At 42.1% G+C, this 16,090-nt stretch overlaps 1 protein-coding gene across 12 annotated transcripts in view; it reads left to right on the forward strand.

Annotated features, from left to right (window-relative positions):
* Positions 1–16,090, forward strand: part of ppfibp2b (PPFIA binding protein 2b) — a 97,239-nt gene that overhangs the window by 26,764 nt on the left and 54,385 nt on the right. For all 12 annotated transcript variants that reach the window (XM_079347196.1, XM_079347191.1, XM_079347197.1 and 9 more), the window contains exons 2-3: positions 495–601; positions 9,910–10,118. In XM_079347196.1, the coding sequence (XP_079203322.1) occupies positions 520–601; positions 9,910–10,118 (291 nt within the window). In that variant the 5' untranslated portion in view covers positions 495–519. The remainder of the gene's footprint in view (positions 1–494; positions 602–9,909; positions 10,119–16,090) is intronic.

Genomic DNA, 16,090 nt, shown 5'->3' on the forward strand with positions numbered 1-16,090 from the left:
TGAGTGACACTGAAAAAAATTTGCACCCCCTGTATTTTTTTTTGCACCCCCTGTTTTCCCATTTCTGCCTAAATCACTGATCCCAGCAGACCCATGTAACAAACCTCCGCCGCGATCGCATTATTACGTAACAGTGGCAATGCGGTCGGATTGTCAAAACATCGCGATCGCCTTTTTACAAGTCCTTCATGAATTCTCCTAACACCTTTCCTTTCCTTAAAGGTAAAGTGGATAGTGAAAGTAGAACACATGTACTATGCTTATCAAACCCAAACCCCAGCCATCTTTTGCTAATGTAACTTCTTTGTTTGTTTAGTTGAGCAACACACTTCTGTGTTTACCTATATGAGACCTAAAGTTTTATCTGCTCCCTCTCTATTATATCCTTTATTAGTCATTTTCTGTTGCTTTTTTAATTTTTTTTTAATATTCAAAAAGAAGTGATGTGAGTTGCATATGAAGTAATTTTTTTTTACATTTTTCCGTTTTTTTAAAGAACATCTGGACACCTTACCTCTGATGCTTCCCGCTGTCACCATGGAAACGGAGGCCAGCCACATGCTGGAGGCAGCTCTGGAGCAGATGGATGACATCATTGCAGGTAGGAGTCATAAAGTAGCGTTGGCAGAGAGAATACTGTGCTGTACTGATCAGTGAACGCAACATACGCTTCACGTTTGAGTGAATGAGTTTGGTGTGGAGGGATTAGTTGGTTCGAGTTCAAGCTTTTCAGCTCATTGATCCTCAAAGTTTAATCCCCATGGGGTTACACAGTTAGAGTCAGCGTGTCAGAAATCTGCTCAATTTGTTACAAACTGTTTTCTAGTCCTGTGGAAAATTTGAAATAAAGTCACATGTCTGTAGATGAGAAACTGCTAAAAAAAGGTTCAAGCTGTAAACATATAGTAAGTGAATTTTGTTTAAATCTGGCAAATTACAAATACTGCTCGATGAGAAAACAGCGGAGGAGACAAAGTTAACTTCTCTCTGTGTCTTTCGTGGTCATCATCAGACTCCAAGCACACAATAAAACTTCAATAAAACTTTAAATCGGCCAGAATCACTCCTCTTTGGTGTCCCCCACAAATCCCTCCATAAACTCCAACTGGTCCAAAACTCAGCAGCCCACATCATCACCAGAACCCCTTCCTTCCACCACATCACCCCCGTCCTCCAGCAGCTCCATTGGCTCCCAGTTCAATTTCGTATCACTTTCAAAATACTTCTGTTTACATTTAAGGCCCCCCCCCATCTGTCTGATCTCCTCCACATTACCACTCCCTCTCGCTCCCTCAGGTCTTCCTCCTCCCTCCACCTCTCTATGCCCTCCGCCCGCCTCAGCACCATGGGGAGCAGAGCTTTCAGCCGCTCTGCTCCCCGACTCTGGAATTCTCTCCCATCAGACATCCGTAACATCGATTCTTTACCGCAGTTCAAATCAAGACTCAAAACTCATCTGTTCCAATCTGCTTACTCACTGTAATTTCACCTCATTTTGTTACTTGTCTCTTGTTTTTATTATTTGTATTTATTTGTATTGTGTTTTTAATCCAATGTAAAGCGTCCTTGAGTGCTATGAAAGGCGCTGTGAAATAAAATATATTATTATTATTATTATTAGAATGAGAAATGTGTAGTGTTGTCAATGGATTAGAAAAAGTAAGCAATTAATTACAGGCTTCGTAATTGATTAATCCCATTTAATTAAATATTTTGATCAAATGAGAATTATACAGGGACATTTATTGCACAACTCTGTCTTCACTTGTATAGTGTGAACATTTTTACTCGTGTGTTGGACGGTACTCCATTAACAGAAACGATTCAGAGATTTTGAGGAAATTGTAAATGTTGTGAGCTCGTTAATCATTAATTCCATTACTCTACGGTTTTAAGCTGTTGTTTATGTTATTGAGGATTTCAACCCCTACATTTAAAGCCGTCTATTTCCCAATTTTTTGTCGTGGTCAAAGTTTTTAATTTGGTGGTGTGAACAGTCAACAAGCCCACTGTAGTCATTCTGATCTGACTACCTTCTAAATGCTTGTACTGAGTAATAAAAATAAAAAATTAAAATAAAAAGTAGTACCGTAAATTCCGTACTATTGAGCGCACCTGGATATAAGCCGCACCGGCTAAAAATAAGTAAATAAATGTATTTGTACATATATAAGCCGCACTTGATTATAAGCCGCAGGTGTCCACGCTATAACAAGAGCTATTTACACAGACGTAGGCTACCGGTAACATCCGCAAATACTGTAGCGTCCGTACGGACGTTAAAGGACGACGAGAGCGTTCAAATAATAACTTTTAATAACCCGATCACTGTCGGCCGTGACCACGCCGTTTACAGCAGAGAACAAAACCATAACTTGTCGTAACAATCCAACTCTCTCCCCCAGCGTTCTCTCATACTGCCACTCAATACGTTCTCGCTGGTGCATTCACTGACTCTCCACATAATCGGAATTATGAACACATTATCAACTACTGACTTTACAACATGAACCGTTACAATACGAAGCCTAGCCGACGGTGTCTGTAACACGGCTGATGAAAAAGATGACCGTAATATATTTCACAAGAAAAAGTCCATCCATTCACTGCCTCAGAATGACTTCATTACTCACTTCCTCAGTCTCTGTTGTCGCTGTCAGTGTCATCTTAACGTGCAGCAGCTCTGTTAGCTTCTTTGACAGCCAGGTCGATCGCCTTTAACTTGAAAACTGCATCATATGTATTTCTCCGTGTGTTTTCCATCATGAGGGTGCGTGCATGAAGCGCAAAATGACTGATATTAAGATCCGACGTGACGAAGTCAAATGTTTTTGCGGCAGAAGCTCATTGTCCCCCATAAAAAATCCATGCATTAGCCGCACCGGAGTAGAAGCCGCAGTGCTCGAAGTGTGAGAAAAAAGTAGCGGCTTATAGTCCGGAATTTACGGTAGTCTAAAAGCTTTAAAACGAAGTAAGATAACAGGCTGCAAATACAGCTGTTAATGAAACGGGTTTATGCTACCATGGCATTTCATCATGATCATTTTATTTGAAATGTTTAATTCAACAAAAGCCTGTAAGTGATGCATCCTTTTTTAGTGCAAGAGGGGTCATGTTTGCTGCAGGCAGTTCATCCGTTCTCAGTGAAATGTAACTGTTATTTGAGTACATTTTTAATAAGGGGCATTAACAGTGAGTATGGAAGTCCGATAGTTTGAGTTGAATCACACTTTTATTTCTAAATCTCTCTGACTCTGTGTATCAGCTTAAGTCCTCAGCTCAAATGGCGAGACGCTGTGTCATCTTTCCGATATGAACATAAAGTACAACCTCCTCCTTTAATGCACTGTTGAATTAAAACAAAGGGTCTAAACGGAGCATTTCAGAATCTGAAGCTCATCAAGTCCCTTCTGTTTGCCTAAAACGTGCTGATCACGTTCAGTGCTCTGAGTTGCTGTTCCGGCTCTCAGTGACCACAGAGAGAAATACATTAAAAATCCCATTAGCGATAACATCAGCCAATCACTCGCAAGGAAATTAGAGACACTTATCAACAGAATTCAGAAACGTTGGTCATATTGCATTCCATGATCAACATGTTTTTTTCTCCATGGTTTAACTTCCCTTTGGTTTACATGTGAGCACTTTACAGCTTATTGACTTATTTATAATGTTTTTTTGTTTGTTTTTTTGTGACTGAAATAGCTCTTCAAATTCCTTTTTGTCAGGGAGAGGAGTAACTGTCAGGCTTAATTTCTATTCCAGCTCTGAACCCTTCTCATATCATTTTTATCTTACCAGGGATCCTGGTACTAAAATAACTTACAGTAAGTAACTGAAATGACTTGTACTAAGATACACAAAGTACATATGAAACACACAGTAACACTGAAAGAGGCCTCTTCAGGTTAAAACAGTAAAGAAGGATTTGGAGATCATATCGCAACAGCATTTAATCAAAGAGCAAAGACTGAAGGAAGAATTCAGCTGATGGCACCATTATGACATTTGATTTAATGTTATTATTGTGTCATGCACAAACATTATGCCAAGCCCAAAACAGGCCGACGAGTCACCTTTTTAAACTTTGTACAAAGGGACCAAAAGAGGATGAAACGAACCATCGTGACCTTCCAGCCTTTTGAGACAAACATGGCCAACTAATAAACATTGAAGTTAAACAACCACTCCATCCTGCCATCATTAATCAAAGGCGATCTTTACTTATGATGAAAAAGGACAATAAAAAAGTAAGCTAGCTACTTTTTATAAATAAATACCCCAGCGGATACTTAGTACCAAAGTTGAGCAGAGTGCACTTTCTTTCAGGGAATATAAAGAAACCTGTGAGCAGGACATTGAGGGCGCTTTCACACTTGGCAGTCTGTACTGTGCCTAAGCACGCTTCACTCTCGAAGTCCAGCTCGTTTGACGAGTGAGGAATCAGACTCAACGCGAGTGCCTTTTAATTATTTTCTTTTTCTCTTTTCGGTCTGCCTGTCTTTTAAACTGAGCGCCCTTCATCCTCACATGAAGCTATGCGTGTGTTGTACTGTGCATTATTAAAAACCACAACAGGTAACCGTGCTCAGGCCCGGTTAGTCCTGAAACAGTGGGACTGAAGGCCATCGGGGGAATGAACGGTACAGGAAAACTTGGCATAGTGTGAGCGCGCCCTAAAACCAAATTGTTCTTGTCAGTGTGTGAAAAACAGGAATGTGAGACATTTGATTAAACGTTTGGTTTTATTTAACGAGTGCCAATTCAGAACAAACAATGTCTCAACACACTTTACAAACAGAACAGGTCAGGACCGTTCTCTTTATACAGTATCATTAAACCCTTGACGGCTGAATTTGTTTCCAAGTGTTAAAACTTTTTTTTTTAAATATGTTTCTGCTTTCAAGTTGATGCTAAATGAGTTCACCGTGTGCTTCTTCCCTGCCGTGACAGTGAAGTGTTGTACAGTCTTATGGCCAGGGGGACAAAAGAGTTTTTGAGTCTGTCCGTGGAGCACGACTGTGACAGCAGTCTGTCACTGAACATGCTCCTCTGACCGGTGAAGGTGCTGTGCAGAGAGTGGTGTGTGTTGTCCATGATGGAGAGCATTTTGTCCAGAGACCTCCTCTCTGCCACTGTCACCAGTGAGTCCAGCTCTGTACCCACCACAGAGCCGGCCCTCCTCACCAGTCTGTCCAGGCGTGCTGCGTCCCTCTTCTTGCAGCTTCCTCCCCAGCACACCACGGCGTAGAAGAGGACGCTGGACACCACAGACTGGTAGAACATCTGCAGCAGCTTTTTGCAGATGTTGAAGGACCCCAGCCTTCTCAGGAAGTACAGACGACTCTGTCCCTTCCTGCAGGTAGTGTCCATGTTAGGCGACCAGTCCAGCTTGTCATCCAGCTGCAGCCCCAGATACCCGTAACTCCTGACCACCTCCACGTCGACCCCCCCGATGGAAACAGGTTCTAGATGTGGTTTGTTGCTTCGGAAGTCCACCACCATCTCCTTGGTCTTGGAGGTCTTTAGCTGCAGATGGTTGTCACTGCACCACGTCACAAAGTCCTCGATCAGGCTCCTGTACTCCTCCTCCTGTCCATCCCTGACACGAGCAACTATCGCAGTGTCGTCCGAGTATTTCTGCATGTGGCAGAGCTCAGAGTTATACTGAAAGTCAGAGGTGTACAGGGTGAACAGGACGGGGGAGAGCACAGTCCCCTGTGGTGCTCCGGTGCTGCTGACCACGGTGTCAGATGTGCAGTCCTTCAGTCTGACGTACTGTGGTCTCTCTGTGAGGTAGTCCGTGATCCACCTCACCAGGTACGAGTCCACCCTCATCTCGGTCAGCTTGTCTCTCAGTAGGAGGGGATGGATGGTGTCGAAGGCGCTTGAGAAATCAAAGAACATGATTCTCATCACGCTGCTCCCTTTGTCCAGATGAGAGTAAGCCCTGTGTAGAAGATAGAGGATGGCATCGTCCACGCCCACCTTTGCCTGGTATACAAACTGCAGGGGATCCTGTGCGTGTTGGACCTGGGGTCTGAGGTGTTGGAGCAGCAGCCGTTCGAAGGTCTTCATAACGTGGGATGTCAGAGCGATTGGTCTGAAGTCGCCTGGCTCACTGGGGTGAGGCACGAGGTCTTCCAGAGCACAGGAACCTTCCCAAGCCGCAGGCTCATGTTGAAGACGTGCTGAAGTGGCTCCCCCAGCTCAGCAGAGCAGGCCTTTAGCATCCTGGGACACACCTTGTCCGGGCCTGCTGCCTTCCTGGGGCGGAGTCTCTTCAGCTCCTTGCTTACCTGGTCTCTGGTGATGGTGGGGGGGAGGCGGGATGGATTGTCACTGGAGGTTGTGTCTGTCCTGGTGGAGGTGTTGGGGGGAGTGAGAGGGGGGGAGGGGGTGTGTAGAGGGGTGCTGGGGGGACAGGCACTGGCTGCAGCGACGGGGATGTCATACCTGTTAAAAAACAAGTTCAGCTGGTTTGCTCTCTCAGGGTCCCCGTCTTCTGCGTTATGTTTTTCTTCTTGCAGCCTGTGATGGTTTTCATGCCCTCCCAGACCTCCCTCATGTTGTTCTGCTGCAGCTTCTGTTCTACCTTCCTTCTGTACTCCTCCTTTGCCTCTCGGAGTCTGACCTTGAGTTCCCCCTGCACACGCTTCAGCTCTGCCTGGTCTCCCTCCTTGAATGCCCTTTTCTTCCTGGATCGCTGGTGATCCAGGGCTTGTTATTCGGGAAGCAGCGCACAGTTTTAGTGGGAACCACAACGTCCATACAGAAGTTCATGTAGTCAGTTGTGCAGTGTGTGACCCCCTCAATGTCATCACCAGGAGTCTCTTGCAGGGCACTCCAGTCAGTGGTCTCAAAACAGTCTCCCTGGCCACGCGGGGGGACGTAAACAGCAACAACAATCGCGTGGGAAAACTCCCTGGGCATGTAGTAAGGACGGAGACCTACCGCCAGCAGCTCGATGTCTTTGCTGCACGTTGCCTCCTTCACAGTAACATGTCCATGGTGGCACCATCTGTTGTTAATAAACAGCGCGAGTCCTCTTCCTTTCCGTTTGCCGCTGCGTTTCGTGTCTCTGTCCGCTCTCACTGTAGTGAAGCCCGGTAGATCCACGTTAGCGTCCGGGGTGTTTTGAGTCAGCCAGGTTTCTGTGAGGCACATTAAACTGCACTCTCTAAATGTCCGGTTGTTCCTCACGAGAGCAGCCAGCTCGTCTGTCTTGTTGGTTAGACAGTTTACGTTCCCCATAACTATCACCGGAACCGAGGGCTTGTATCTCCATCGCTTAGCCGCTAGCTTAGCCTTTAGCATAGCCCCTGCTCGACAGCCTCTATACCGCCGCCTCAGCTCCACAGGTATCGGATGAACAATGCCGGCTTGTCCCGCTGTCCGGAGTGAGAGCAGCTTCTCCCTTGAATAAGAAAGTTTTCCGCTGCTATTTCCACGAAAGCACGAAAAAGTATCCATAGGATACATAAAGTTATACACTGAAAGTGTACTATAAAACTATAAAAGTAGAAGTTGGCACAGATCCAAAACAAACGAATAACATATCAAGACGAGTACGACAGGGACGGAGCTACTAGATATGCGGCCACTCACGTCGGCGCACAGGTGAGAAGTCTTGGGCACCCCTGAGCTATCGTGATGAATTCATACAAAGAAACCAACATATGACGTCTTTGGAAGAATGTTCAAATTGGCCGTTGTGTTGAGGTTCTCCTCACCTCGATTTTGAACAAACAATAATTAATCCAAATGTGTTTTTGTTTAATTTTTAACAGTAGTCTCAACCTTAGGGCACTAGGGAACTACAGACAATTTGAACCAAAATCTTAAAAAATGGATCAGGAGAAAAATTCCTACCCCGCCTTGAAGTTTGAACAGTTCTCATTTAACCAGATCAGACCAAATTAAATAACCAGACTATTCTTTATCTACCAAATTAGACCAAACTAGTCAATCTGTGGTACTTTCATCAGGGAGCTGCAATAAGACCACAGGTTAGTGACACCACCTCCAAGACAATCACAAAGACAACAATGCTATGAAAACATTTTTTTCTGATGACACTATTGGGTATAATTCAACAGCTTTGTGTTTTTTTCTGAATTGAAAATGTGTGGGAAAAAAATGTCCTCAGTGTTCTCTGCTGTACAGAGAAGTGGACATGGGATGGAGAGACGAGGCGAGAGTGGGTTGTTGTTCTTGTTGTTTTTTTTTGTTCCCTTTCAAGAAGCTTGAAGTTGTTTGTGGGTCTAACAGGCAGCAGTGAGTTTAGTGCACAATGTACCAATGTCACTGTTGATAGTCATTCCTATGAGATGCAACTATCTCTCTACCCTGTAGCCTTCATATCAACACGTACAAGGTTTAAATGTATGTTTTGCTTATTGTCAGTGTCTATTCAGGCGAGGGATGGACAACCAATCTGAGAACTACTACTGAAAGTGGCTGAGAGTTGTTTACATGCGTGGTGCGTGCGTGTTCGTGCAGCTGCATTAATTTAGAGTAAAACCTTTGTGACATGCACAGACTTGTCCGACCTGTTATATCTGCTGGAAACATCGGAAGAAGAAGCGACATCGCAGCCTGTGTTTGTAAACAATCATCAATAAATGACCCGTAAAAACGTTAAACAACTCTGCTTTGTTTTACACCCTGAAAATGGGAGATATATTTCCTCATAGTTTTAAAATAATGTAAACTTTGTAATATACCTTTTAGACAGTTTAGACCATTTCTAGCAGCGTTGTTTGACGTTTTAACTAAGCTATAGTTCTAAAGGCTTTTCTTGTCTAAACGTCACAATATCACCTGATGACCCTGTGTACTGGGGATCACACTGAGTACTTATTGGCCACTGCAGTGTCTGCTTTCTTCAGCCATCACTGAATGGCTTCATCCATTATACTGATGTTACCTCGTTGGCCTTCTTTGTCAGTGTGGTGAACGCTGTTTTTAAAGTGTTGCCTTCAAGCTACTTTACATTTGAAGTGTGCAGCTTGCTGTCTGCACAATGTTTCTGTTCCACGTTATTGTTGACTTGAATGTGGTGGCGCTACATTGTTTTATTTTCACCCTCTGAAAAGCTGCTTCTGCAAACACGCAAACTTATCCTCCACATGTGAACATATAAATCGTATTTTCCCACCCTCTTTTTTTAACAGGTCAGCTTTGTTGTCAAATATAAATCAGGCTAGCTGTAAAAGACTTGCTAATGTACCAAAGTCACACTTTAGCTTAGCGTATGTGAGTGACCTGACACGTCGATGGAGGTTACTGCTTCATCAATGTGATCCCTTAAGTTCAGCCAGTGACTTAAAGGGCAAATCACCAGTTTTATTGGCAGCTTATCAGCCTATTATATTATTCTTTTTATAATTATGAGGTTGTCTATGTCTATTTGATTGAATTGAAGTGGGAAGAGGCTTTTTTACACAGTCTGGGATCTTCTTAAGGGTTGAGGTCCTGGGTGAGCTACGGAATTCCCAATCCCACGCTACCAGTAGCTGGTGAGTGATTAGACCTGATTTAGGCGGTACAGAAATACAGTTAACATTATTGTTTCCTTTTTTCCACAGAGCCTTGAAACTTTAAGCATTTCCCTTATTTCTCTTTCCTACAGAGGTGTTCAAGGATCTTCTTTTCATTGTGTGTTTTTCATTAATTAGGAGTCCATATACTATATGGATGATTTGTAACTATTATAAGCAGATGTTTCAGTGTGTGTGTGTGCGTGTGTGCGTGTATGTGTGTGTACTCTTGGAGGGGTTGCCAGGGAAACGTTCCAGATGACACATGGACAATTTGGAAACAGGGGGAATATATGGCTGTGGTTACATTGAGTCTCCTCATATTCAAAGCGCTATGTTCTCCTGTGCTGTTCCACATACTCTGCAGGTTCAAAAGCAGCAGCGTCGGAGTTCTCTAACAGCATGTATGACCTGGGTTCTCCCGTCAGTGCTGGTCCACTGCAGGTCGTTCAGTTAGCCGAGGACCTCAAACTTGCCCTGGAGCTGCAGCCCAGCCAGGAGGGGAAAGAGAGCCTCAGAGCACAGCTTCCTACAGAGACGGCACAGGCTCTCATCGAGTGGCTTCAGACAGGAACTGTGAGTACACTGTGTGCTGCTCTTCACCTCATCTCTCATCTCAACATGACATTTTGCCTTATTTGTTGTCTTAAGATAATGTTTGCTTTCTATGTTGTGTTCAACTTCCAACTCCACCCACGTCCATCTCACACCACACATTCAATACGTCTCTTATGGAGTTTCAAGTATTTTAACATTCAACATGAATTAGATTACAGTTTGTGTGAAAAAAAAGGAATAAGAATATGTGACCATTAAGTGGTCAAACTCAGATATTTAAAAACATTTCATTAGCCAGAGAGTTATTGTTGAAACTTTCACTGTCCTGAGAAATCACACAGCTGGGTACGACGTTGCACCGCGTTCTCAGTAAACATGCCTCAGTGAATAACAGTGTGCGAGTGTCACTCTGAACAGAATGTTACTCTTATTTCAGTGTGTTAAATGTGATGTTCTGGAAGTTGACGGAGAAAATGAGGCAAACATGCAACATACGGAGCCAAAGAACCAGCTGTTTGATGTTGAAAGGCCTCTTTCAGACGGGACTTTTTTTTCTGTTTATGGCGCAATGTGTTTTTCTTTGAACTCATTTCTAGGCCAGAGTGAATGAAGCTGGACTGGGTTCATCCGTTCATTCAGTCATGGTTAAGGCTTGTTTCTGATGAGTGATGGTCAAACATCAAAAATAAAATGATCACGTGATTTTTATATATTACTGAAATATCTTATTATTTGGTTTATTTAGTTAATTCCCATTTCTAGTAAGCTTATTTTTGAACAACTTTCATTAAAACATTACAGATTGCACACTGACTTCAGATATTTGATCATAAATCACAAAGTTGTCTTCATTTACTTTTTTCAATCTTGAGACAAAGACAGTTCACAGAGAAGCGGTGACGATCGAGTTTGTGAGTGGAAACACTTTAAGGGATTTTTGCAATGAAGAAAGAGATCTCATGCACCTCTCGGTTATCACAATCTATCACATGGGGTTTTTTTTGTTTTTCAGAAACAGTTAGCAGCGGGGTCAGTAGGGGAGGTTGGAGGGAGAGGAGAGGAATTCAGCTGTTGTGCTACAGAAGTGTTATTCTGTGCTGCGCTGGCTTTGCATATCATTGTGAAGATGACCTCAGGAAGCAGCTTGTCTCTCAACAGCTTCTTTCATTATTTCTTGTGCTGTGTAGAAAAGACAAAGCAAACTAAAACAGACAGCTAAATAAACAATGACAATAAAAAACAAGTTCAATGAAAATGTATTGAGTTTTAGAAGTGAAAACTACTACTAAAAAGCACAAAAAATGAGTATGTCTTGACACAGGGTCAGGAAAATGAGCAAATAGATGTATTCATCAATTGATGGGAGAAGCAAAGAAAACATACAGGAGGGGGGATGGATATCCTTTTTTTACCTTTAAACGCAAAGTATTGAAATTCCACCACCAGGGAGCTCAATCAAAAGAAGATTAAAGATGAATCCAAGGCTGGTAGGGAATTATGGCAGTGTTCCTCTTCGCTTCTCCACCCCGCCCGTTAAGGCTGAACGATTTTAGGAAAAGATTGAATTGCGATTTTTCTGGCAGAAATTGCAATTTCGATTTTTATCACGATTTTCTTCAAATCAAGCTTGTGCAATGTTCTCAATGTACAGTACAAACATGACAGGAAATTACATCATACCAGTTAAAACTTTAAATGCCAGAACTCTAAATTAATAGAATGGAAACTAAAGTTAAGAATTGATTTCACATTTATTTATTAAGAAGAAACACACAGACAGTGTGATGTTCTTGTTTTTAGTGTCAGTTTGACAGAAATCTGATCATAAGTGTTGATATATTTTGTGCCTTTGGGGTTGCCAGGTGACTTAGTTCACAGAAGTTATGCAACAAGAGAAGCCAACAATGGCTCCATATTTTCTTCTAGCCATACGGCCAAAACATTTGCCTGTGAGCTTCATTTCATGTTCAGGTCTTGCATTGTTTATTTTGAGTATGTTTAATAAGGTTACAACGTAAGATAACAACAATTGATACATTCGCGATGCTATCCACTAGCATTCCTATTCAAAATCTCATAGACGTTAGCATCAAGCTAGCGGACTTTTCGGTTTAACTTCTGTTTTGATGTCTATTTAGTTTTACAGTGCTTCCTTTATTAAAGACTGGACAAAGAAACTTCAGCTTCTTCATTGGAGGAAGACTGTTAGCTATCTGTCGAGCTGTGTATCAGGCTAAAGATTTTTTTTTTTTTTTTTTTTTTTTTTTTTTTTTTTTTTTCATTCAAAAACTTTATTGAACGTTTCTTTCAGTACAAACGTAGAAAACAAGTACATCAAAATTGCAACGTCAATATCCAGCACTTCATTTCAAAATAGAGAAAATAAATGACAATCTTAAGAAATAATAAATGAGGTCTGAACTGAGAAGAAAAAGGAAATTAAGGAGAAATAAATAGTAAATGAAATATACAAGGGTATGTAATGTTAGTTGTCTAATACTTTGGGAAAGTTTTTCAAAACATCGTATATCATTTTTGCTTTTTTTCCATTAATTAGTTTTAAGGACTTGAGATAAAGTTTGAAATCATTCAGAAAAGAGACAAAATTGGGGGATGACTTTAAAAATCTATTCTTGTGAATAAAGAATTTTGCCAGACACAGAATCAAATTAAGACAAAGTTCCTCATTTGTATTGTTTGAGATTCCAAATGTAATATCATCTCTGGAGATGGAAGGTAGACGTGACGATATTCCCTTTGCGATCCATTTATGGATCTCAACCCAGAATGTATGAGTGTATCAGGCTAAAGAAGTCAGGCACACACGCAGGGGCAGAATAGACGCCGTGCATGCGTAAATTGACACAACAGCTCCTGGGTCAGTCGCAAGAAGCACTGCCAAAAACCGTGGCTTTGGCGCTCACGTAATCGCGTTTTTTGAAACCACGTGTGTGCCTGATAAATCGTTCAGCCTTACCGCCCGTGAAGAAAATGAACTCTGAGACAACTATAGTCACGATGAAATGCATAAACAGATCTGAATGAAATACAGACAAATTCAATGTGTTCAAGTACAATTAATTAATTATTTTTTTTACAGCAGCATATACAAAAACAGTACGGCAACTTTCGGTAGCAGCTCATGCTTCCTTATGTAGCAGTCTCTGACTTAACATCCGATGTATCCATGGCAACGATAAACATGTCATGCCTGTCACTACACGCAGTGTTGCCAGATTTGGCGGTTTTCCGCCCAATTGGGCTGCTTTTGTTTATGTCAATCGGGGAAAAAATACATTGGGCGGGTGAATAAAATTTGGGCTGCTTTTGTCCACATTTGGCGAGTTTTTCATTTTTTTATTTTATAATGTCCGTCAGGACGTTGCAAGGACGACAAGGTCGTTCATCAGCTCAACTCGTCGCTGTCAGCCATGACCGCCACTAACAAGGCAGAGAACAAGCAACAACTTGCTGTAAAACACTTCACCTGACTCTCTCTTGCCGGCTCACTCACAGCAGCTTCGCACATTCTCCGCTCTGTCCCTCTATTGCATTTCCAACATGAACCGTTACACTATTGTGAAAACAGCTCTCTCTCGCTCTCTATCTATCTCTCTTATTAATAAATAAATAAATAAATAATTTGATATATATATATATATAGCCTGGTAACTGAAGCCCACGTATTCTATGAATTAAAAGCTGCTGTGCAGCCAGGTCTTTCAGCACCACAGGTGTGGAAAGCGGCGAGAAGAAAAAAAGAGAGAAGGGAGAGAGGAAGATGAGCTCTGTATGTGTGTAATTTAGTTACGTACATTGTTACGTGCAGTTGGCATTATGAATAATCAGGGCTTGGCGCTAGGATGCCAGAGGTTCATTTTGCAATTTGTGTAGCCTATGGTTGATTCACTGCACTCTTGTTGGTTGCAATTTGCAAAAACCTACGTTTTTATCTATCATTTATATGTGGTTATTTGATCTAGATATGAAGCTCTGGGTGTGTTTTCTTTTGCATGTGTTATGATTTCGCAGGTTTGCACGGGTGTCTGGCAACTTCGTGGTTTGGGCGGGTTTTTATTGGAATGGGCGGGTTCTAAGAGGTGATTGGGCTGGAAACGGTCAATCTGATCTGGCAACACTGACTACACGGCCGTCACGGCAAGGGACAAAGTCTCGAATTCTCTGGCTTTAATAACTGTTATATAGAATATTATGATATTATAGTGTAAACATAGCATCATTTATTCACATAGAATAGGAAACATACTTTCTGTAGTTTGCTCTCCCGATGAGCCATAAGAGTTCTGTTTACTCTGTATTAGGAGACACTGCATGCAATCAGTTGTTTTTTGTGCTTGTATTCAGACAATGATGGTCATGGCGAGCAGCAGGTCTGCATGTGTAATAGCTCTTCTAGGCGTTGTATTAGTTACCCTGTTGGTAATGCAGCTTGATTGTAGCTACAGGGGCTTCATGCAAAGGCTCTTAATGTGCGACTTGTGCAGAGCTGCTTTTTCTTATTATTTTACTGAAATTCTTTTGAAAAACTTATTTTATGCCTCGAAGCTCGTTGCATGCAGTGTTCCTCCGTGAGTAAAACAACAGAAGGGGTTTGGGACAGGTTCCAGAAGATTTCCTCAAAGACACTATTACAACTCTAATCAACTTCCTGTGCTGGACTCGCTCCCTCACAACCTCCGTCTGTCCTGCATGTCCTCTCAGACGGTCTCACTTTTCTGTTTACAGCCTCCTTTACTGTTTTACCTCTTTCTTTCTGATATCTTTCAATCTGTCTTTCACTTCACAAAGCCTGTCTGCATGTTTGGACCTCCCCTACTGTCTGACTTGAGTCTGCTTTTTTAAGTGGGGGAACTTAGTGCAGCAGTCGAGGCTCTGATGGAGGGATGCATAGTTCAGGACTGTTAAGGTAAGACTAAACAGAACAATCAAAGTGAAAGAGATGACTTGAGCAGAAGGTTTATTTATTGTTTGCAAACTCATTGTTTAGATGTTTGTTCTCTACTCAATCCACTGACATAGCTACTGATGGATTCTGTTGTGGATGTTTGTAGCTGAGTGTTGTCCTGCACAGTCTGCTGTTTTCTGCTCAGCCAGCGGTGCAGAGTTTAACACAAGTACTGTGACGGTTAAAGCTGAAAAGGGAAAGTGAATCTTGGATCCATTTCAGCAGATCGTGGAGCTCATTGTTTCAACAGCAGATGTCGCACATGTTGCTCACTTTAACTTGCCAAGTCAGAATCCCCCCCCCCCCTACTCCTCCCTTCCTCCACCATTGTGTCCACGTTTGTCTCCCCAAGTTCAGTCCTTTTGTGCTGCAGTGATGAAGGTGCAGTACGTTGAATTTATTAATGAACAGATGAAAGAAATTGAATTGAGAGAGAAGCGATACACTCTGATTTTGCTGAATGTTTTAAAGCGAGTCCATTCAGTGCTCATAAAGAAACATCTGAAATGTAGTCAAACTTTCAAATACATAACCAAAGCCTCAGATTGGTCTTTTACTTTTTCTTTGATGATATCAAGTCGTGCTGTCATTGTTGAAACATTAATTACGATGCGGTTAAGTTCCGATATTAAGAATTTTTTAGTTGTTGTTGAAAGACTTATTTTTGGGCTTTTTATGCATTTCTTGTTGCGTTAGGAGAGTGTATGGTGTCAGTAGTCGGAGACAGAGAGAGGGAGAAATGGCATGTGGGAAGCCACAGGTCAGATTGCACACTGTGAGGAGTACAGCGTCCGTACATGGCACCCTAAACACTCTGCCCCTAAATCCTCTTTTATAGCTCATTTTTTCTTTTTGTTATTTGCTTCAGTGGCCCTATAGAGGCGTCAGTGTCAAACTGAGTCTGTTTTATAACCAGGTAAAAGTAATGACGATGAATAAGGCATGTTTATGTTCAGGGAACCAAAAAACCTCTTTAAAACTTAAGTTTATGATTAAAGTATGTAAGTGTATGAGGATTGATCAG

The sequence above is a fragment of the Symphodus melops genome (assembly GCF_947650265.1).
Source record: "Symphodus melops genome assembly, chromosome: 6".
Lineage (NCBI taxonomy): Eukaryota > Metazoa > Chordata > Actinopteri > Labriformes > Labridae > Symphodus > Symphodus melops.